The 21,621-nt window shown below is 37.2% G+C and overlaps 2 protein-coding genes across 5 annotated transcripts; one reads left to right on the forward strand and one right to left on the reverse strand.

The window, feature by feature from the left end:
- Positions 1-13,788: 13,788 nt before the first annotated feature.
- LOC108982076 lies at positions 13,789-14,782 on the forward strand. The gene is made up of 3 exons (XM_018953350.2): positions 13,789-13,998; positions 14,140-14,209; positions 14,346-14,782. Exons 1-3 carry the CDS (start codon positions 13,869-13,871, stop codon positions 14,488-14,490), a joined length of 345 nt encoding a protein of 114 aa, XP_018808895.1. The 5' UTR covers positions 13,789-13,868; the 3' UTR covers positions 14,491-14,782.
- Positions 14,783-15,600: 818 nt separating this feature from the next.
- On the reverse strand, positions 15,601-21,045 carry LOC108982088 (SNF1-related protein kinase regulatory subunit beta-2-like). Of its 4 annotated transcripts, XM_035687745.1 has the most exons (6): positions 20,667-20,906; positions 20,613-20,621; positions 19,930-20,114; positions 17,507-17,688; positions 17,249-17,411; positions 15,601-16,265 (listed from the first exon to the last, which is right to left on the reverse strand). In XM_035687745.1, the coding sequence occupies exons 2-6, from the start codon at positions 20,614-20,616 to the stop codon at positions 15,894-15,896; spliced, it is 906 nt and encodes a 301-aa protein (XP_035543638.1). In that variant the 5' UTR covers positions 20,617-20,621; positions 20,667-20,906; the 3' UTR covers positions 15,601-15,893. The 4 variants fall into 4 exon arrangements, with proteins under 4 accessions (XP_035543638.1, XP_018808916.1, XP_018808915.1 ...); XM_018953371.2 differs by lacking the exons at positions 20,613-20,621; positions 20,667-20,906 and adding an exon at positions 20,929-21,045; XM_018953370.2 differs by having other exon boundaries at positions 20,613-20,906.
- Between the last annotated feature and the right edge of the window lie 576 nt (positions 21,046-21,621).

Raw genomic sequence — 21,621 nt, forward strand, 5'->3', positions numbered from 1 at the left:
ATTTCTCTCAACTAGCGCAGCCATACGCGGCCACCCAGGCCACCGCACCTCCACCACTTCACACCGGCGACAATCTCTACCAAACCCAGCCACCACGATCGTCCATTTCCCTCTCCGTCACACACTGCGATTCATTCGATTGAGCGGTGAAGAAGAAGAAGACGTGCTGGGTGCGTTAGATATTTGAGTTAAACTGCTGGGTGGGTTAAGAACGACGCCGGATTGAGTTAAACTGTTCATTACTGTAGATGTCTTAGACACTTTTAAGATATAGGCATATATCAATTTTGTTTATTTATATTAGAGCAATGAAATTCAGTGAGATAAAGTAGAAAATAAGAAAAATTCGTCTCATAATTTTTTAATTTATTTTTTCTTATCAAATATATGGTATATGAATGATGAGTAAAAAATTTAATTAATTTAGAAAGAATAAAAAAATAAAAATAAATATGATGTATGGAGATAGTGAATAATAAAATTTAGAAAAGAAATCTCTACTGACTACCAATTCAGTATGGTCATACTAAGGGAGCCTTTTTTTTTTTTTTTTAGGCAGATGAAGATCATTGTAAATTTATTTTTACAAGGAGGGTGGACTTCCCCCAATATACGCTTCGTTACAACAAACATAATGTGAAAGTGAAAAAAAATCGAGTTTAATAAGGACTAAAAATTAGTCTCTACACATTCCCTGTAAAGAGTGCGTCGTCTTAAATGATATTTTTTTAGAATTCGCATTGCCACTGTTAAAGGCGTTTGATATTAGTGGTGCACTGCAGTTTGTAATTCTGAGATGTTCATAGAAGAAATCTGTATTCTCTACCTCAAGATCTTTGATTAGAGAAAGTGAAAACATAATAGCAAGATTGGCATCAATTAGCCCGAACTGCCTCTGACCAAGTTTCTTTACGCCCGCGCTACGACGACGCGTGGAGACCACGCACCAATGATGGTGAGGCATGGTTGGTCAAATCTAAAAGATATTGACATGATGAAATTACTAGTAGGATGTGTGTAACCATCAAATACATTTTGACGCGACGAAGCGTGGTAGCTATTAGCAAGACAAGCCACGCGTGAGTGGGATCATCATATGAAATTTACTACGTTATTCTATTCTAATTTCTCATTATTAATTGTAAGTGGGATGGGATGTTAACTGAATCCAACTCTTTCATAAAGTTCAATTCCAATTCAATTCTTATCAGTTATGTGGTAATGATATACTTACAATTTTTTTTACAACTATTTTATAATTTATTTTCAATCAATCAATACAATCACGACACTTCATTAAAAATAAATTTCAATATTACAAAAGAGAAAATATATTTTTAATTGTGAATTGTGTAATTATCGGGTAATTGTCTTGAAAAAAATGAATAAAACATAAGATCTACATGAAAAAAAGATAATTTTTTGGGTTAATTATATTTTGCCTCCTCGAACTTTCACTCAATTCATAATGTGTATTCAAAACTAATAATTGCATCAAAGTAGACTCTCGAACTTTCAAAACTTCTCAATCCCTCATTCTGTCTACCAACAACATCAAATCTAACAGAAGTTCATTGTAAAGATGTAATTTTTATCTAATTTATTATCATTGACCATATAAAATATAAAATAATATATTCTATCAATTAATAATAAATCATTAATCATTAACCATATATAAAATTATTTTATACCTAAGTTGCAAGCAAGTATAAATAATCTATGTACACAATGAAATTATTTGATATTCATTAACTATATATAAATTAATAAAAAAATTATTTAATGATTTATGATTTATTATTAATTGATAACATATCTTATTTTATATTTTATATGGTCAATGATAATAAATTAGATGAAAATTAAATCTTTGCAGTGAATGTTATGCACATGAGCAATATGTGCAGTGAATTTCGTTAGATTTAACGCTGCTGGTAGATGTAAGGGGGGATTGGAAAGTTTTGAAAGTTCGATGGTCCACTTTGATACAATTATTAGTTTCGGAGGCACATTATAAATTGAGTGAAAGTTTGAGGGGCAAAATGTAATTAACCTTAATTTTTTAATAGTGGACCACACTCTTTTTTAAATCGATTACGCGGCGGTTACGTAATTCATGATTGTATGTAGAATTACTCATTGCTCATTACCTTTCATTTTATGTAGAGTTGTAAAATAGTTATAAATGGATCAATTTCCCTAGTTATAAGCAAGAATCCCAACTCGTTTAATTAACTCATATAAATATATATATATATATATATATATATATATGTAGATATGGATATTACATGTATCAACTTGTAAGAACTAAACAAGATAATGATAGAGATTATACTGAATTGTCAAAAATCGTTGTTAAGCCTATAAAAAAGTTGTTAAGGGTATAAGATAATCAATACAATTAATCTATTTCATCGTAGAACGTAAGTGTAAAAATTTGAGTTCATTTCTTAGAAAGGAATATAACAATCTCCTCTCTTCTATGCGTTGCATTGTAATTTGTCACCGTCCACATATTTTACCTCGAAACAATCGAAACCTAAAGGAAGACTATAACTTGACATCCCCTTGCATGCGTTAGATAATCAAAAGCGACCACAAAACAAGATGCTTCCGCTTCAGATATATTCTTTTAGATTATTTATTACCTCTAGAGCTACTCTTATAAGCTCATGTAGGGCCTAATTACAATGACTCATATCCATGAGCATCTAACCTTACGCATTGAATAACATCACCTATGTAAGGGGATTTTTTCTCCGCCCATGAAATTTCTTAGGTCCACTAATTGGGAGGACTCAATATAAGATAAAAGATGAAAGAAAAAGAGGAGGTAAGAAGGGACTAAGACATGGAAGTGTCAGGAAGTATGAGAAAGTAATGTCAGAAGAGAAAAATAGAGATTTGACATAAAGTAAGGGAAAATAAGGTGTAAGGTATTAGAAGAGAAAAAAAATATAGAAGTGACTTAAAGCAAATGGGGGGCACGCAAGAAAAGGGTGAGATAAAAGATAATAGAAACCTACGGATTGGAGACGTTTTTTGGGATGACTTCGACTTCTTCGGACTTGGGGGGACTTCTTCTTCAACTTGAAAGCTCCGAAAAGAACTTCTCCTCCAATAGCAATAGATAGATCTAGAACTTCCATTGTACAGTGTGAAATGAGAGGTTGTAAATAAGCTTATTATAGTAGAATCTCTCATTCCCAAACCCCCATAGATGTAGGCCTAGTGCCGAACCACGTAAAAATGTGTGTTCATCTCTCTTTATTTTCTACATTTAAATACTATTCATCGCCATGGATGTACAAACCGACATCGTACAGCTGCACTGGACCATTGCCGGGGGCTCCAAACAACATTGATTGAGGCCCAACTCTAAAGATCCGAGTTGCCAGGGCCTGGCTCAAAACCATGCAAAACACGATGTTAACAGTGGCGCCATATGTGGGATCATTATAGATCTTGCATGTACCTTGTATGTCTGCGACAACCCGTACCAGGCAACTTGGAAGTCAAGAACGAGATTTTTTCTTTGTGTAAGCCGTTGAACATTTTTTTTGTGGGATTGGAAGCGGAAGGAGGACGATTTTTCAGCACGCTAAAATTATCTCCAAAGGAGCATATGAAACTCTTCTAGATAAGTATCTTCAGTCTTTCCACTTTTATTTTTTATGAAAAACACTACTGCAAGAGAGGGGCTATTAAAAGTACAGCACAGTAGGGTCACGGGCGGCTACCCAGTGGCTTGCTGGCATTTTCTGGACCCCTCTGCAGCCGGTGATTCCACACCCACACAGTGGGCAGCAGTGGCTTGAAGCCGCGCACCAGTGCAGGGGGCATGGACCGCACTCTGCGACCATGGGCACCGTATCTGGCGACCTCTTCTCCTTCTCCTCTGCCTTGGAACAAGCAAGACTACCCGACCACTCCTTGGACTTGAGGCACAAAGGCCCCTCTCCACGGCCTTAGGCCAGTTAACATCGGCCTCCTAAGGTGGAACTTTACGGCCAAGGGCAATGCAGCCACTACGTGGGCGCAATGCACTGCGGCCATATACACAACTCATCGGCAACACACTCCACGACCCTTGATGTGTCGCTCCTCAACCATGCACAATGGCACATCGGCCTTGCACTCCTCGGCAGTGTCTCACCTCGCCCACGACCTTGCACCATGTCGAGGTCATTCCACAACCTCCATGCACAGCCAAAAAAAAAAATGGAAGTGGAAATAAAAAGAGCAAGGAAGAGAAGAAACGACAAAATAATTGTGGGCAATTTCGGTCAAACAACAACAGGAAAAAATCAGTCGTGTCAGCTACATGCTCTGGTTTGTTTCCTTAAAAACTTGTGTGAACTCTGTTTTACTTACGCAATTATTTCCTGTGGTGTGAAATACCAATTGTACTACCCTACACGACATCTTCAATTAGCGTAACCTACAATGACAAAATCAACTAAGTTCCATCAGGAAAGTCAACTCCACTAAATGAGAACTCTATCAGCAAATTACCTCCCCGCGAGGCAAAAAGGGAAAGGTAGGTCTAAAAGGTTGCCTTATCCCTCTCATGGAGGAGTGCAGGTCAGTCCTTGGCCACTCGAAGATAAAAAAAATTTACCTTCCTCTTAAACGTCAACAGGTGGGAGCGAGTTCAGTAATAAACTGCCAGAACGACTTACCTCCTTGCGTGATACCAAAGGGAAATGTAGGCCTTAAGGTTGCCTAATCCCTCCCACAATGGAGAGCGGGATCAGCCTCATGGCTTCCTGAATAACTTATCTCGGCCTTCGCTACAACGAAGTATGGGATCAACACTAGCCTGACCCAAACCTACCATTTCCTGTGATGTCAACGGGTCGGAGCGGGTCTAGTAACAGACTGCCCAAACAAGTTATCTCTCCACGAAAGATGATACGTCTGGGAGAGTGGGACCAGCCTCGAGGCAGCCCGAATAACTTATCCCGGCCCCTGTCACGGTGAAGGAGTGAATCAGCCACATCGCTATCTGAATTATCTCTCTGCGGGGCAACAAAGGAAAATGTAGGCCTTAAAGGTTGTCTTATCCTTCCCGTGATGGAGTACGGGTTAGTCCTTAGCTACCCGAAGAAAAATATTTACCTTCCTCGTCAGCGTCAACGGGTGGGAGCGAGTCCAGTAACAGACTACCAGAATGACTTACCTCATTGCGGGATACCATAGGGAAATGTAGGCCTTAAGGTTGCCTTATCCCTCCCACAATGGAGAGCGGGATCAGCTTCGCGGCTACTCGAATAACTTACCCCAGCTACCGCTACGACGACGTGTGGGATCAGCGCCAGTCTGACTCAAACTTATCCTTTTCTGCGGTGTCAACGGGTGTGAGCGAGTCCAGTAAAAGACTGCCTAAATTTCTTACCTCCCTGTGGGATACCAAAGGAAAATGTAGGCCTAAAGGTTACCTTATCCTTCCAGCAGCAGAGAGCGGGACCAACCACATCGCTGTCCGAATTACCCCCCGGGGGACAAAGAGGCGGGATGACATGAGGCATTCCGACCTATTCCAGACAAAAAGTAGGCCAAGTCTATAGACCGCCTGAATAATGAAAGGAAAGACACGGACATCATCAACAAAATCTACATCAACGAGATCACCATCAGTAGCTTATCTCACCGCGAGGCAAAAGGGAAAGGTAGGCCTTGAAGGTTGCCTTATCCCTCTTACGGAGTAGTGCGGGTCGGCCCTTGGTCACTCGAAGAAAAAAATCTTCACCAACAGACTTCACATCAATAAAAGAATCTTTAGCAACAGAATCTCCATCAACGAAATCTTTAACAAAAGAATCTTCAACAACGGAATTTCCATCAACGAAATCTTCAACAAAAGAATCTTCAGTAATGGAATCTCCATCAATGAAATCTTCAACCAAAGAATCTCCATCAACGGAATCTTCAACAAAAGAATCTTCAACAACGGAATCTCCACCAATAAAATCTTCATCAATAGAATCTGCACCAACGAAATCTCTATCGAAGGACTCTTCACCCACATAAACTAACACTCTGACTATGCAGGAATGAGCAAATGAAAGGAAAAGTGGTGGGACAAAGCGAAAGAAAAGAAAAGGAAGGAGTAAACATAAAGAAAAGCTAAGGAAAATAGGTGAGACAAAGTGAAAGGAAAGAAAAAAGGCTCGGTGGGGTAAAGCAATAGGAGCTAAAGGAAATAGGAGCGAAAGGAAAAGACGGCTAACAGAAATAGCTAAAGGAAAAGTAGAAATAGAAGGAAAAGGAAGCTAAAGGAAATATGCGCGAAATGAAAGCAGTGGAAGAAATAGGAGCGGAAGGAACGGAGCTAAAAGAAATATGATCAAGATAGAAAGCCGACTAAGGAAATAAGAAATGGAAAGGAAGTGTGGTTAAAGGAAATAGGGAAGGAAAAGAATGTTAAAGGGAATCGGAAGGATAAAGTGACGACATGAAGGCTAGGCAGGGTAGAACCCCACCTAAAGGCCAACAAGCGGAAAAACTGATGGCCCAGCAGAATGAGGTGAGACAAATGGAAAACAGGCTGAAAAATTCCCATCAGACGGGTTCGATAGGAATTAGCGGGGTAACTGTAAGGAAATGTTTTCTCGGCCAATGGAATTTCCTAGGCCTAGCCAATTGGGAGGACTCAATATAAGACAAACGATGAAAGAAGGAAATGAGACAAGAAGAGACTAAGGCATTGAAGTGTCAGAAAGTATGAGAAAGTAATGTCATGAGAGGAAAATTGGAGATTTGATATAAAGTAAAAGAAAGTAAGGTGTAAAGTATCAAGAGAGAAAAAGTGTGAAGTGGCTTAAAGCAAATGGGGGGGCACGCAAGCCAATGGTGAAATAAAAGGCAATGGAAACCTACATATTGGGACCTTTTATGGGATGACTTTGACTTTTTCGGACTTGGGGGGACTTCTTCTTCAACCTGAGAGCTTCGGAAAGAACTTCTCCTCCAATAAATAGATTTACAGCTTCTACTGTACAGTGTGAAATGAGAGGCTATGGGAGGCTGAAAATAAACTTATTATAGTGGAATCTCCTCTCCTCAAACTCCCGTGGAGGTGGGCCTAGTGCTGAACCACGTAAAATTGTATGTTCATCTCTATTTATTTTCTGCATTTAAATACTGTTCATCACTATGGATGTACGAACTGATACTGTACAGCAATACCGAACCATTGCCGAGGGTCCAAACAACACCGATCGAGCCTAACTCTGAAGACCCAAGTTGCCGGGGCCTGGCCCAAGGGCTTGCAAAACACGACGTTAACAACCTACATTTGCACATATGCAAAGTCTGCATACAAATATCAAACAATGGATATTGTTGCTCATTAGATCAACACTCAAAGAGGTATGAGAGAGAGGGATAGTCTACACTCACTAGGTATAGCTAAAGAAACTGAGCAGAAAGCAGCTTCTTATAACTCTAGAGTTTATTTGCTGCATCATCTTTATCCTTGCAGTCATTTGGTGAGACCCCGAAAATCTTTTGCCAAAGATGTGGGAGGAGTAAGGAGCAAGCATCTGTTTCACCTGGCAAAATTCGATCTCCTCGACAATCTTGTTCATCTCTTCAAAGTGCCCATCTTGGCTCACTATCAGTAGAGTTTCGATTATTCCCACTACCTGGGACAAGCTACTCTCCACAGCCACTTAGAAATATTGGGGCCAGTTATTTACATGATAAAGTACAATAATTATATTATCCTTCGTTTTGTAACTAGCCATGTAATGGTTGCTCATTCCTAACCTATGTAGATTGTTGATTCAAGAGCAACTGAGCACATAAAGCTAGATCAAGTCAGATTTGTGCAGTATTTTCGTATTCCAACTGGGAGTTATGATATTAAGGTGAGGAATGAAGCTAGCGTGGAGGTGCTGAGACTTGGTACCTAGAAGCAGGACTTGCAAGGCAGCCGCACTATATTTCTCCACGATGTGCTATACGCTCTTGAGATCTGATGAAATTTACTTTATGTAGTTACTTTACTAGGACGAGATTTTCAGATTGTATTTGAAAATAATGGTTTTTTCTTATATTTGGGCGATTTCTTTTTTTAATGGTTGTGTTTTTCTATTAAACAGTTTTATGATAATGGATTTGGATTATCCCGAGTATAAATGAGATTATTGTTTTTCTTTCTACATCTGATAATTGGATTAATGTAAATGGCATGCTAGGCTTAACCATATAGGGCAAGAGAGCATGACTAGGTTAGCTAGAGAAAGCCTTATAGGCAATATCACTAAGGTCACGCTGTCCACATATGAATATTGTTTGATGGAAAAAAGCTAAGAGAAAACCATTAGGCAAAGCCACAAGGGCATCTTTTTTATTATAATTAGTCCACTTAGACATCTATAGCCCATTGAGTGTAAGGGCAAGACACTTGTGTGTTTACTTCATCACATTTATAGACGATGTTTTCACGTTATGGTCATGTTTACTTAATCTCCCACAAGTTTGAAGCATTTTAGTGCTTTAGGCGATACCTAAGCATGATTGAGAATCAGTTAGACAAAAGTTTAAAAGCTCTGAGGACTGATCACGGACGTGAATATTGGTTTGAGAAATTTAAAAGGTTTTGTGATGAAAAATGAATCAAGAGACAATTGACGATGTCAAGTAAGTCACAACAAAATCGCGTGGCGAAAAGGAGAAATCGGGCACTGCTTGAGATGATTAGGTCAATGATGACATAAACAAATCTACTAATTTCATATTGGGGGAGACTTTTGATTGCTGCCAGCATTCCTAATCGAGTGTCCTCCAAATCAGTACCTTTCACCCCACATGAGTTATGAAACCGAGAGAAACCCAATTTGAGTAACTTGCGGCCATGAGATTCAGCAAGTTTTGTTAATCTTATAAATATGGGAAGTTAAAGCATTCCCAATGTATGATGTAAAATACAGTTTTCTTTAAAATATGAAGAATGTTGATCAAAATAGAGATCTAATGGATGTTGCAAATCATCTTTATTTTCCAAGTAGCTATAGTAATCCCGCTACATCTAGAGATTACTATTCATACATGTAAAATATTTTTAATTATTTCTCTCTCCCCTAAATCTTTTTTCCCCTTTATCCTAATTTCATTTCAGCCCCTGTGTGGTATTGGCCATGGTCATATTTGATTATCTATTTACACTTTTTTGCTGGAGAATCCACCAAAGTTATTGAAAAATGGAATTGGGTTTCTCAAAATTTTCTCTGTTTTTCTAAGTAATTTAAAATAGGACATAATTTTTTCTCTATTTTTTTTTTATATTTTGAATCAATGTCAATTTTAGTTTGATTTATAAATTTGGATTAATCTAAAATATGACATAATTATATGACATGGTATAGGAAGAGATATTGCAAATTTCAAAAGATATGAGAATATCATTGATAGTTAGAGTAAATATTTGAAATTAAAAAAATAATCTTTAAATAATATAAAGACAAATAGATAAACTGATGTAAGGTGTATTGTAAAAGCTAATATAAAAAGTATAAAAAAATGATTTTTGTGATGTATTTTAAAGAATGAGATAAAGAATCCATTGCGAATGCTCTTAGCCTCTAGTGGAAAGAAGTATATCTTTATAAGGTACCCAGAAGACTCTAAAGGTTATGTGCTAATAGGTAAACAATTTGATGGAAGTGTGACTTTGATTAAATTGCGAGATGTGGATTTCATAAAGGATGGGTTTCCAAGTAAGGGTGAGATTGATAGAAGTTTGGAACTCCATGAAATTGTGAGTCAAGAGGAAGGCGCTCCAAGTGGTCTAGTTGAGAATGATGACCTCAAGCTCCTACAAATTGTGAGAGTGACTTACCTCCGAGTAGGAGCACACCTTTGTTAATCAATCACAACAACTTCAGCCACGTAAAGTACACGTAAACATGTTCACCGTCTTCGTTTTGAGATAGAATAAGTTTTCATGATAGCTCCGCAAGATATGATGAGCCTAGGTCAATTCATGAGTCTTTCTCGTCTTCCACTAAATATGAGTGGATGAAAGTACTAAATGATAAAATAAAGTCTATGAGGACCAACCAGGTCTAGGATATGGTAGATCTACCGTCAAGGTACAAGGCCATTGGGAACAAATAGGTTCTAAAAGTCAAGCACAAATTGGATGGATCGATAGAAATGTATAAAGCTCGCTTAGTGGCAAAATGATATATTCAACAAGAAGGTATATGACAATGAGGAAACCTTCTCACCAGTGGTGAGTTTTGCCTTAATTCGTCTGATTCTAGCCATAATAGTGTACATGGATTTGGAACTCTATCAGATGGACGTTAAGACAACATTTCTCAATAGAGAACTATATGAGAAATTCTATATGGATCAACCTATAGGCTTTGCGGTCAAAGGTCAGAGCCAAAATGTGCAAGCTCAAATGATCTGTATATGGCCTGAAGAAATCATTTAGACAATGATATCTCATATCATATTCTATCAAACCATTCTCTCGAATGGGTTTACGATGATCGCGGAGGACCATTGTATCTATGTCAAATGGTCCAAGAAGAGATTCATTATGTTGTCATTGTATGTTGATGACATACTACTGATTGAAAATGACAAATGGTTGATAGTAGCCAAAAAAGAGTGGTTATCCTTCAATTTTGAGATTAAGGATATGGGTGAGACAGAATACATTCTAGGAGTTAAAATCTATAGAGATCAATCAAAGAGACTTTTGTGTTTGTTCCAACAGACTTACATAAAGAAAGTTTTTGAGCACTTCCAAATGTGTGAATGTAAACACATTGATACCCCTATTGCAAGAGGTAATAACTTGTCTAACATATGTGTCCTAAGACTCGAAGTGAAATGGAAAAGATGACGCGTGTCCCTTATGCTAATGTTGTGGGCAGCATGATGTACGCAATGATGTGTACTTGGCCAGACATATGCTATGCAGTTAGCTTGATGAGTAGATTCCAATCTAATCCCAGACTAACTCACTGGAAAGCAGTTAAGAGGATTCTGAGATATCTCAAAGGAATTATAGACTATGTGTTGTGATATAATGGTTTTAATTTGCAGTTGAGAGGTTATAATGATGTTGATTGAGGTAATAACCTAGATGAGCGCAAATCAACCACCTGGTATGTTTTTCTGCTCAACAATGGCGCCATTACATAGAGTAGCAAGAAACAACCTTGTATAACTTTATCCACCATGGAGCCAGAGTACATAGCTTGTTCAACAGCAGTTTAAGAAGAGGTTTGGTTACAGAGGTTCCTCAAGTATCTAGACATCGACGCGGATACTTTAGATCTAATGACGATATTTTGCTACAACATGACAGATCTCGCATATGTTAAGGACTCAAAGTATTATGGAAGAACCAAACATATAGAGATCAAATATCATTACATCAGAGACATGGTGGAGCAAATGGAAGTGATCATGAAATACCTTTTTACGAGTCGCATGGTTGTTGATTCTCTGAAAAAGTCTATAGCAAGAGATGCTTTTGTGGCTCATGTTAGGAATTTAGGACTGTGTAGATTTTGAACGTAATTTATGTTTCAGTTGACATTAAGATGTAAACTTTTCTTTGGGATATTAATGCAATATGATTTTATTCGGTTCTTGTCTTTATCATATTATTTTTCGGATACACACACAATGTATGTCAACAGACTTAGATTTGCTCACTCACACGAGCAATCACCTCTAATGTTTGAGTAGTGAATAGAGATGATATATTGTATCCCTAAGTACTTGCTCAAGGGGATAAGTTAGTTGACACAAAATTATGTTGCCTCAGTGGGAGCTAAGATGAGGTCCATTGTATTGAGAGGACCATGCATGGATATCCTACAATCCATGTAGCCTGTGGTTAGCTAGATGAAAGATCCTTTTTGGCGTCTTGGAGGTGAGTAAATGGAGGGGCTCGGGTTAGACACTTAAGGAGCGACTAGACTAAGATTTATACTGTGTTGATATACATACGGTCTTTGAGAAAGAGAAATATACCGTAACATGTATTTCATACTACATGTGTTTATTCGACCAACTAAGAAAGTGAGTAAATGATTCACTTTTGCTCTCACTGTGTGAGTCTCATATTTTAGTGAGTACACTTTATTTACATTTACCTATATCATAAGATGGAGGTTGTGATGTCTGCTACTTTGGCATGCTGTCTTTGGCCATGATTGATATGGTCTAAAGAGACATTGTTGAGAAAGTGATTCAACCAAAGTTGAATGACATGAGGGCGAAGGGAAGACTATTTGACATCGTATCTTCGATGATGTTTGCTAACATCAAAATATAGTGCTACACATTGGTAGCGACTAAGGTTGTGAACACATTGAAATGATTTGGAGGTAGTCAAGTTGTTTTGTATCTTTTGAGACTCAAGAGGGTTAAAAAATGCTTGATTTGATGGGATCAAATGAGTCTAGGGCATGACAAGAAACTTTCGGAATGTTGCTATGCTTTTCGTCTCTATGAGAAATTTGGTGTAGTACTCCCACATTCCTTTTGCAGGTGTGCTTAGTGTTCACACAACCTATATGCTTGTATCAATAAGGTTGAGAACGATTGAGAGATGCAGACTTGGGGTCATTCCCATTGTGTGCGAGTGAGAGATGTGAGATAGAGGGGCGCCTATGTGGGCAGACCTCTCCTCTCCTATGCTATAATGGCATGTAACGGATACATTATGCTTCAAATTGAAAGCACTTTCATGAGGATTAAAGGTTGGCCTTTAAGGCCAGTCGTGAGTGGTGCATACAGAGAGCTATATATAGCCCTTACTCAGCTGGTTCCCACACCATTCTTGACAATCACATAATCTCTCTCTCTGTTTTTATTCTCTCTTGAGTAAGCCTTTAGGCCGTGTGATTTTTTGAGTGTTACTATAGTTTATTCTACGTAGTATATTTTACCATTAAGAAGAGACACTTGAGGCTTGCTGGATTTTTTGGCTAGGCTGGATATCATGGAGCAATTCGAAAAGGTGTGCTTGAGGTATTCCGCCATGCACTCTTACAATTGTTGTGGTTTCAATGGATTGAAAGTTAGTGCTCGACGTGGCTCTCCAATGAATATGAAATGTTATGATCACTTTGTCACCAATTTCTACAAAATAGGCGGTATAAGGTACTGAAAGAAAATAATAATTGACAGTCACTAAAAAATGCCTAGGGAAAATAAGAAATGATAATTAAAAAATGATAAATATTAAGTTAAATTTAATTCTTTTAAGGATGGATGCCATATGTAATTGTTATTAAAAGAAAATTAATGTAAGATGCCACACATTGTTAATTTGTTAGGGTGCTTATAACATTAAATGTAGAAAAATAAGTTGTGCAAAATTAGGGTGTGTAAACTTGGTGCAAATTCTTTTTATAAAAAATAGGATCCACAAGAAAATATAAAATTGGACATATATTATACATTTAAAATGGGATTGACATTATCATTTTTTAGTATGGTTTTGAAGAATTAATTGCCCACTCTCATAAAAAGAGGTTAATTTATAACAGTAAAATGCCCCCATAAGCTTTTTAAATAATAGAATGAAAAAGATTTAGAATAATTCTATTTGAAGGCTTTTATTACACCACACCATCCATGTAGAAAAAAAAAAAAAATCATAAATGGACAACGACTTCAAGATCATGATTCTACACCGCATATCTAGAAAATAGATGATTCGGTACTTTGGGTATGCTGGTCATATGTTGGTCACACAATGTTTATATCCACAGTTAAAAAATATCAATCCCACAATATCCATAGGACCCTATTCAAAACTGATATATGTGATGGCCAAGGCATGAGCAAACAGAGCAGACAGTTTCTGGGAAAAAAATATGGCACTTTCTTCTTCCCTCAGCACCAGATTTCCGCTCCCATTTAAGCCATCTTTACCATCTCCTTTCTCTTGCACCAACATTTTACCTAAGACAAGGGTTCATCGTTTCAAAATCCATGCAAATTTGGGTAAGAGATTACTCTTATGTTTTTTGTTCACCGCAACTAAAAGTATTTCTGAATTGTCTTTGTTTGGCTTTTGTTCAAAGTTTCGAGAAAATTTAGGATAAGAATTGATAACTTGAGTGGTTAAAATCTTGATTCTGTTAGGTGGTGGGGAAGAAGAAATCAAGAAGGGAGGAAAAAAGAAATTCATCACTAGAGATCAAGAACCAGAACAGTAAGTCTTCCACTCACTGTAATCTTTTCTTCAATACCCTTCACACCATTGAAATCTTCAACAAAATAGTCAAAGGCAACCTTGAACTAATGGTTCAGCTTGGCAATAACCAATTAAAGGGGTTTCCTAAATGCAGGTATTGGCAAACAGCAGGAGAAAGGGAAGGGGAGAATCCCATGAAAACCCCCCTTCCTTACATTATCATATTTGGAATGTCCACACCTTTTGTAATCTTAGCCATTGCTTTTGCAAATGGTTGGGTTAAGGTACCTGTTCGATGATTTGATTAGCAGTTCTGTAATGTAACAGCAGCAACATGACATGAATGCCCAATCCTTATCCACTCATGAGTAATCAACCATTCTTAGAGCGTATATTCTTCGACAATCGCTTGAATGTTCATGAGTTTCTTTGCTGAAACATACGAGTTTTAACTATTATCTATTGTTGTCTGGTAATGTACATACCATGTCAAGTTATAGCTTGTACCGTCAAGGAATGCCATCAAGGACAAAGAGATTTCTTTGCTTGGCTTCTGTTTGATGCATTTGGTTGTTTCGATCAGTTTCTTTATGAGCGCAAGCCCATTGATTAATTCAACCATTCATATTCAATCGAGTTATTTTTTTGCATTAGAGGGCACGAAGAGCAGCTGAAATGGCAGGGATCTATGAGAGAGCTCCCTGTCATTATTTATTGTACGGAAGTTATAATTATATATATTACATAACCCTTTTCTTTTGTTGAGATTAATTAAATCATAAGCATCTCATTAAACTAAACCATACTTTTGACGACTTGTCATCAAATACAGCAGCATCAGCACGTGTAATATACGATTTATTTTTCAGGTCACTCGTAAAATCAAGTTCTTACTTCCAACCTAGACTAACTGCTGCACCAACCTACCAAATCTACGAAACTAAATTGATAAGAATAGTAGGGGTGAATACCAACTCCTTCGGCACAATTTTTGGGCAAAATTGACACTGACTGATGAGAAAAAATTGGGTGGAGCAATCAACCGTAACCAGTCGATGGGAAGGAGGAAACCGATCGAAGCGGTTCTTTGGCAATTCTTGGTCGGAGTTCGGTTCCCCTAACGGCGAGATTCTTTTGAGAGAATAGAGAGAGAGAGAGAGAGAGAGAGAGAGTTGTAGAGGAGACAGAGAGTTGAAGAGGTGTAAAATGCAGAAGAGAAGTGACTAGGGAAGAAAACAACTCCATCTCGAGATGACGCCGTTCAATTTAAGTGGAACAGCGTCGTTTCATACATATTTTTTTTTTCCATATGTGTTAAATAAAATAATCCCGTTTGGTTTAGTACCAAATGATGTCGTTTCTATTATGTTTTGTATACTTATAGGTGCAAAATGATGCTGTCATTTTGATTAGTGTATATTAAAAAAATATATAGTTTTATTTTATTGGTTTGTTCAGCGGTCCGATCCAACTTCAAACCGAGACCGAACCGCTGAATGTCGATTCCTTAAATTTTCCACCACACGCCGGCCGATTCTCCACTGATTTCGGTCGATTCCTGACACGGCCAATCGGTTCCCATCAGTGGCGGCCGATTGCATTGGTTTTTGTTCAGCCCTAAAGAATAGCAATCTCCTATACAAAGTCATTGATGTTAAATAAATTTACCTCCATAAGTCCTAATGTAAACAATAGGTTGCACTCATTTTGTTTTAGGCAAGGGCTTGTACAGTATGGCTGTGACATATTTATTGCCCATCCTCTGTGTTGAGCTGAATTCTACATACTGATCATTCTTGCGAGTGTATAGATGATTCAACTGTGCAAATTCAGGCCTTGGTAGACAGTGATTGGTCAACGAAGATGGCTTATCCAATAATGACCTATCCAAAACTGCATCTTCTAGTTGTGGTGGTAGTTCTGGGGGTAGAACCTCACAAACCTTGCCTTTTGTTTTATGCAAAAAATCTTCACTAGTGAAAAATCTATTGTCATAGCTTGATGGAGGGGAAGGAGGATGTTCAAACTCTGAAAGATTTGCAGGACCATTTGCAGTCGATTTTAGGACGTCCTCCTGTACAATATTTATACAACAGAGTGAAACCGAATTAGATAATATGTGACTTTGAATGCTATTGTAACAAGCTCAGAATCCAACTCCAGAAAGGCACTCAAAACTTGAACAACTTGGAGAAACTTAGAATTTCCTATGCATACTCACCAATAGGAGAAACATGCAAGTCAAAATGATGTTGAACTATATCCAAATACAATTTAAATGACATCAATGACATATTTTTAATTATGATCAACCGGGCTAAAAGGATGGCAGGATTAGAATGGAAATTATCCAGATGCAGGCCTTTTTGCCCCTTTTGCTCACTTTGGAGCAATAGCGTCTATTTCATTTGCTCTTTACCTCTTCAACAACCAAAGGAGCTTCAAGGGAAGTCAAAATGAAGATAAGAAATAATCCAAGTTCCTGACAATAACTTGTCATAAGGGAATCGTGTAGTAAGCATCAATTCTTTGAGACAATGTAGCATTATTGATAATTTGATGGCATGAAGCCTTTTTTGCCAGCAGGACCATCGGACCAGAATAGATGCTACCAACAATGGACAACATACTGAATCCTTAACAATGTTATTCACCACTAAAATGCAATACGAGTTGCAGATACTTAGTTCCCCACCCCCCCACCCAGGGGCCGTGAAGACATTTGAAGAGAATTAAAGGATTAAATTAAATAGCAAACAAGGTGATAAACTAGTGTTGAAAATGAAGTACGCTATCACAAGTAATATAACAAAAGATGAGAAAAATTGCTACAAGTTTTAAAGAGTAATGCTAGATCAAGTCATGGGTTGTGCAAACGCCGCACACTCCTTTAGAAAAAGAGTGAGGTCTACTTTTAAAAAATTAATTTTTTCATGTGGGTCCCATTTACTCATTTTTTTTTTTTAAAACGTGCGTAGCATTTGTGCACTCTATGACTGCAAATATCGTTTCTCATTTTTAAAGGGGTAAAAACTAAAACAGAAACCATAAAGTTACCTGTAAGCTTATAATGTTATAGCGATTTCCATAAACATCACCAACCCATTGCAAGTCTGGAGCACATGCCAACACTCCATCAACAATGAAGCAGCAGTAATGGGTTCCTACTGGAAGAACTTTTGTGACAGTTAAGTTTTTGCCTCCATGCAGCAAGGGCTCCCTGATTGAAACAGAAGAAACTTCAGCCTATCAAACTGTTGAGTTAAAAAATAAAAATTAATAAAGTTGGAGCTCGGCAAAAGAAAGTTATGATACATAGTCTGCCAGTTGTCCCATGAGCCCACAACAGCTACTAAATTGCCAGCATATTTCCATGCGATCTCAACGGAAATCCACCTCCCATTGAAATCATCGTTATTATCTGTTATGCTTTGCGGTAAAGAGTGAACTTGGGATGGCATAACCTGTCCAGGTCCTAACCAGGGAGTCACAAGCACCTGGAAAGTAGAATATAAGATGAGGCTGATCAATCCATATTTCTTAACTTAAAATGCTGTGTTGACATATTCAACGAGAAAACATAAAATTAGGGCTAGTTTGAAACCAGTTCAGAAAAGTGCAAATTTGGCAAAGCTGAAATCCGCTAGACCTCCTGCTGGACATTTGGCCGGCCAAATTTTTCGCTAGACTTCTTGTGAGACAGTTTGGTCAAGCTAAAATTCCAGCAAGTTTGCTAGACCTCTTGTCGGACCCCCAGTCAAGCAAAAATTGTGATTTTGAGTTCACTAGATGCAGGGCAGGCCCAAAATCAATTGAATGTACCATATTTTCTCCTTTAAAAAGGTTTCTATAAAAAATTTCCTATACATGGTTACATGGTTTTTTGAGTGTGAAGAGGATATTTTCAAAGATACTAATTTTTGTTCTTGTGAGAGAAAGTCCTACGTGACAATGAACACCTTGAAACCAAATAATTTAATCTCCTTATATAGACCACCATTCTGAGGATCTCTGGAGAATTCTATTCTTGGATTATTGCTGATGAGTTCATCAGAGTTCCTGGACATCTAGGTTGTGGATAAGTTTGTTTGTGGAAGAAGCTATAGAAGAAACTGAAGTGTTAGAAGTTCTATAATGTGGAGATCAGGTGGGTTATTTGTGAGCATTACAAGTGATGTTTAGAGATGATAAATGTTTTAGGGTGTCTAAAACATATGGTAATCAATTAATTCTATAATGAACTTATAAGCGATAACTGAGCACGAGTGGTTTTTCTTTTAAAGAATTTTTTCAAAATTTTTCCATTCGTCAACAAATCTCTAATGTTTTTTATTTTCTACTTTATTTATTTTGATATTTTTTATTTGTGGTTGCTTGAAAATATTGACCTGTTGAGTCTTTAAATTGGCATGTATAGGTATAAAACACTAATTCACCCCCTCTATGTGTATATCTGTCCATTTAACTTTTGCATATAAATTTGTCCATGCAAGTTTAATTGTGTCAAAGCCATATCAGTAAAATATGTAAGTTCTAAATCAGAAGCTTTGCTCCTATGGAGCCACGTTGTCCAATTTACTCAACAAATTTAAACATTTAGATTTTAATAATTTTCTGAAGATGAAAGATTTCCCACCATCATATGATTACTAATTCAATAAATAAAAAAAAATGTTCATTTTATTATAGTTATTGATTCTGCATTACTTACCCCTTTGACTTCCACATCACATACTCTTCTATTTTAAGCTTTTTATATTCTCAACAGTTTATTTTTAATGCTTCCCCATCGCTTAACACTTCTATTAAAAAAATGTTCTTGCATTTTAAACTCTTTGAGACAGAATTTTGGACAATTGATGCATGACAATTAAGTTAAAACTCTCACGCATTTTGTGGGTCTGCAACTAGTGTTACATGAAATTGAAGGGTATTATGTGGGCATTCATGCTTACTAGCTTGACCATATCTTGGAACTCTATTAGTATCCCGAGTGTAAGTCTGTCTATACGGATAATGCTATAAGCATGAATAGAAGATATCTACAAGAATGAATCTTCAGCATGTATAACTATATCAGGAATGGGAAATGCTATGCATCAGCCCCACACCAGCACACACTTCACATCACTTTTTTTTTTTTTTTTACACTCAATAGGTTGAGTGTGTGCTGGTGTGGGGCTGATGCAAATATTTTTCCATCAGGAATTCCCAAAATCCCTCAAGTGTCTCTGCGTATATGCACACCAAAATAGCATTGAAAATTTGAATTGTCCTGTGAGCATGCATTTTGACATTTATGGATATGACACAAACTTCCTAGGTATCCCCCTTTTGGCATAGTTTATCTGGGGCGCTGACTCCCTAATTAAATTAGTCTGGAAAGGAAAGAAAAAAAAATTCTCCTGATTGTTTTGTGACTGTATTATAAACCAGACTCTTTTGTCATTAACTTCATTGAACATTCAAGCGTATCAAGGGAGACATAGGCCCGGAGAAAACAAAATCAACTTCACTAGACTAGCAAAGAGCTCTAACAAAAAGGTTTCAGAATCTCAGAATTCACCTTAATTTACAGATGCAAGAGTTTATATTTTTACATTGCCACTAGCAAACAGCTTCTCTTGATATAAACAAACAAATGAATATAATCCCTATTCAAAGAACCCCTTGTCCATAAATTCTACTAGATTTAGATATGCACCCAAAAAGAAATAGATTTAGACAGAAAATCCGACCTCTGGATTAAACATGAAAGGTAACCTGGGGTCATGGGAAGGAGAGTGAACCATGGGCACATCAGCATGATTATTAAGTGGTGCTCGATCCTGTGCAAGCTCCACAGATTGTTCACAGTTTTCTTCAAACTTCCTAGCTGCAGAAGGGTCTGCTCGACCTTTTCTTCCGCCAGGGTTTCCCATTACTAAAAACAAAATAATCCCAGACATAATATTTATAATCATTGTCAAATTCATAAACGTTAGGAATTAAAAAATACTGCTTATCAAAGAACAATCAAAATCATAATCATAACAGTAATAAGAAATCATGCAAGCCGTAAAAATCAATACTTTCATAAAATAATAACCATATAAACAAAAATTAGTTCGAGGAGAAAAAAAATTGCCATTCCCATCCAAAGAAGAAGACAAGATAAGGAAATCAAGTAGCAAATAAAGCGATGCCCATAAACTGGTAAAATGAACAGAACATTCCCACGAACAAAAATTCATCTTCCAGAGGAAGAAAAAAGCCATGCCCAAGTATAGATTGTGAGAGACAAAAAAGTCCAGAACCATCCCCGCCCCTCCCACAAAGAAAGATAAAAAAGGAACCCAATTGACAGAATGTGGGAACACAACAAACCCATAAACAACAAAGCAATAGAAAAGTGTTTAAAACACTGGGTTTGGTGACATGCCCATATCTGCAAAAGAATTTCACAAACACAAGGAAGCAAAGCGAGGATTGACTGAAGGGAGTGTTTTTATGGAAACTGCAATTTGTCTTCTGTTCGCTCCCAACTCTTGACTCTGTTTAAACACCCTCTTTTGTCCTCAGAAAGGAACAAAAAATGATCACTTTTGTCTCCTTGAATTTTCTATATCTCCCTCCAACAGAAACAGAATTTTGTGAACAGTTGTTTTATTCTCCGACGAGTTCGGAAGATTCTCCTTGGGGTGGACCTCGGTTTCTAAATAGGAATGCTACCTTACCAAAGTTGCCATCACTATTACCTGGTTCCTCTTCGTTTGGCGGATGCCCTCAATCATGGGCACGAATACGAGCCTGCCACTTCACGAAATCAGTGATCACTACACCAAGTTACTGCTTTAGCCCTGTTGAGAATTGGATTCTTTTTTGGGGGGAAACAAAGAAATAATTTTTTTCTCTGGGCAGACAAAATAGAATTATATATAAACATTAGGTGTTGTGTAACCGTGGTTGTTGAGGAAATTTTAGATAATTTAAATTAATTTATAAATAGTAATATTTTATATATTTCGTTGAGACGTAATTGAACGTACGTATAAAGTAGATTAAAATATATGTTTGAATATATATAATATGTTGAGATATGTTTAATCTTTTATAAAAAATAAAAAAAATATCAATAATTAATTTGAAATAAAAGATTTAAAAATAACTCAAATCAAAATTAATAATAAAAATGCTAAAAAAGAATCGACTTTTACTCTGGTAGTAGAAGGCTTGAGGGTTTCCTTTATGATGCAAAATCCCTTTTTGTTAAAAACATAAATAAATAAAGTAGCAATCAGCTGCTTTACAAGCCATACAAACACCATCTGGGTCTCTAGAGCCTTTTTCTCACGGTTGGCATCCTTCTCTACCCAGCTCTGCCGAAAGGAGGTTGAAGTTTCGGCTCCTCTCTCCTTTCTCTTGTCCGGCTAATGCCGGAGTTATCTATA

The sequence above is a fragment of the Juglans regia genome, chromosome 1 (assembly GCF_001411555.2).
Source record: "Juglans regia cultivar Chandler chromosome 1, Walnut 2.0, whole genome shotgun sequence".
NCBI classification, from domain to species: Eukaryota; Viridiplantae; Streptophyta; class Magnoliopsida; order Fagales; family Juglandaceae; genus Juglans; species Juglans regia.

What these genes read in the sequence shown, in the direction of transcription:
- LOC108982076 (XM_018953350.2), top strand. Translation starts at nt 13,869, where the DNA reads ATGGCACTTTCTTCTTCCCTCAGCACCAGATTTCCGCTCCCATTTAAG. An exon ending in CAAAATCCATGCAAATTTGG is followed by an intron (nt 13,999 to 14,139) that starts GTAAGAGATTAC and finishes TGATTCTGTTAG; the next exon opens with GTGGTGGGGAAGAAGAAATC. An exon ending in AGAGATCAAGAACCAGAACA is followed by an intron (nt 14,210 to 14,345) that starts GTAAGTCTTCCA and finishes TCCTAAATGCAG; the next exon opens with GTATTGGCAAACAGCAGGAG.
- LOC108982088 (XM_018953369.2), bottom strand. Translation starts at nt 20,166, where the DNA reads ATGAATTTGACAATGATTATAAATATTATGTCTGGGATTATTTTGTTT. An exon ending in CTTTCATGTTTAATCCAGAG is followed by an intron (nt 17,689 to 19,929) that starts GTCGGATTTTCT and finishes TCTACTTTCCAG; the next exon opens with GTGCTTGTGACTCCCTGGTT. An exon ending in TGGGACAACTGGCAGACTAT is followed by an intron (nt 17,412 to 17,506) that starts GTATCATAACTT and finishes TGTTTCAATCAG; the next exon opens with GGAGCCCTTGCTGCATGGAG.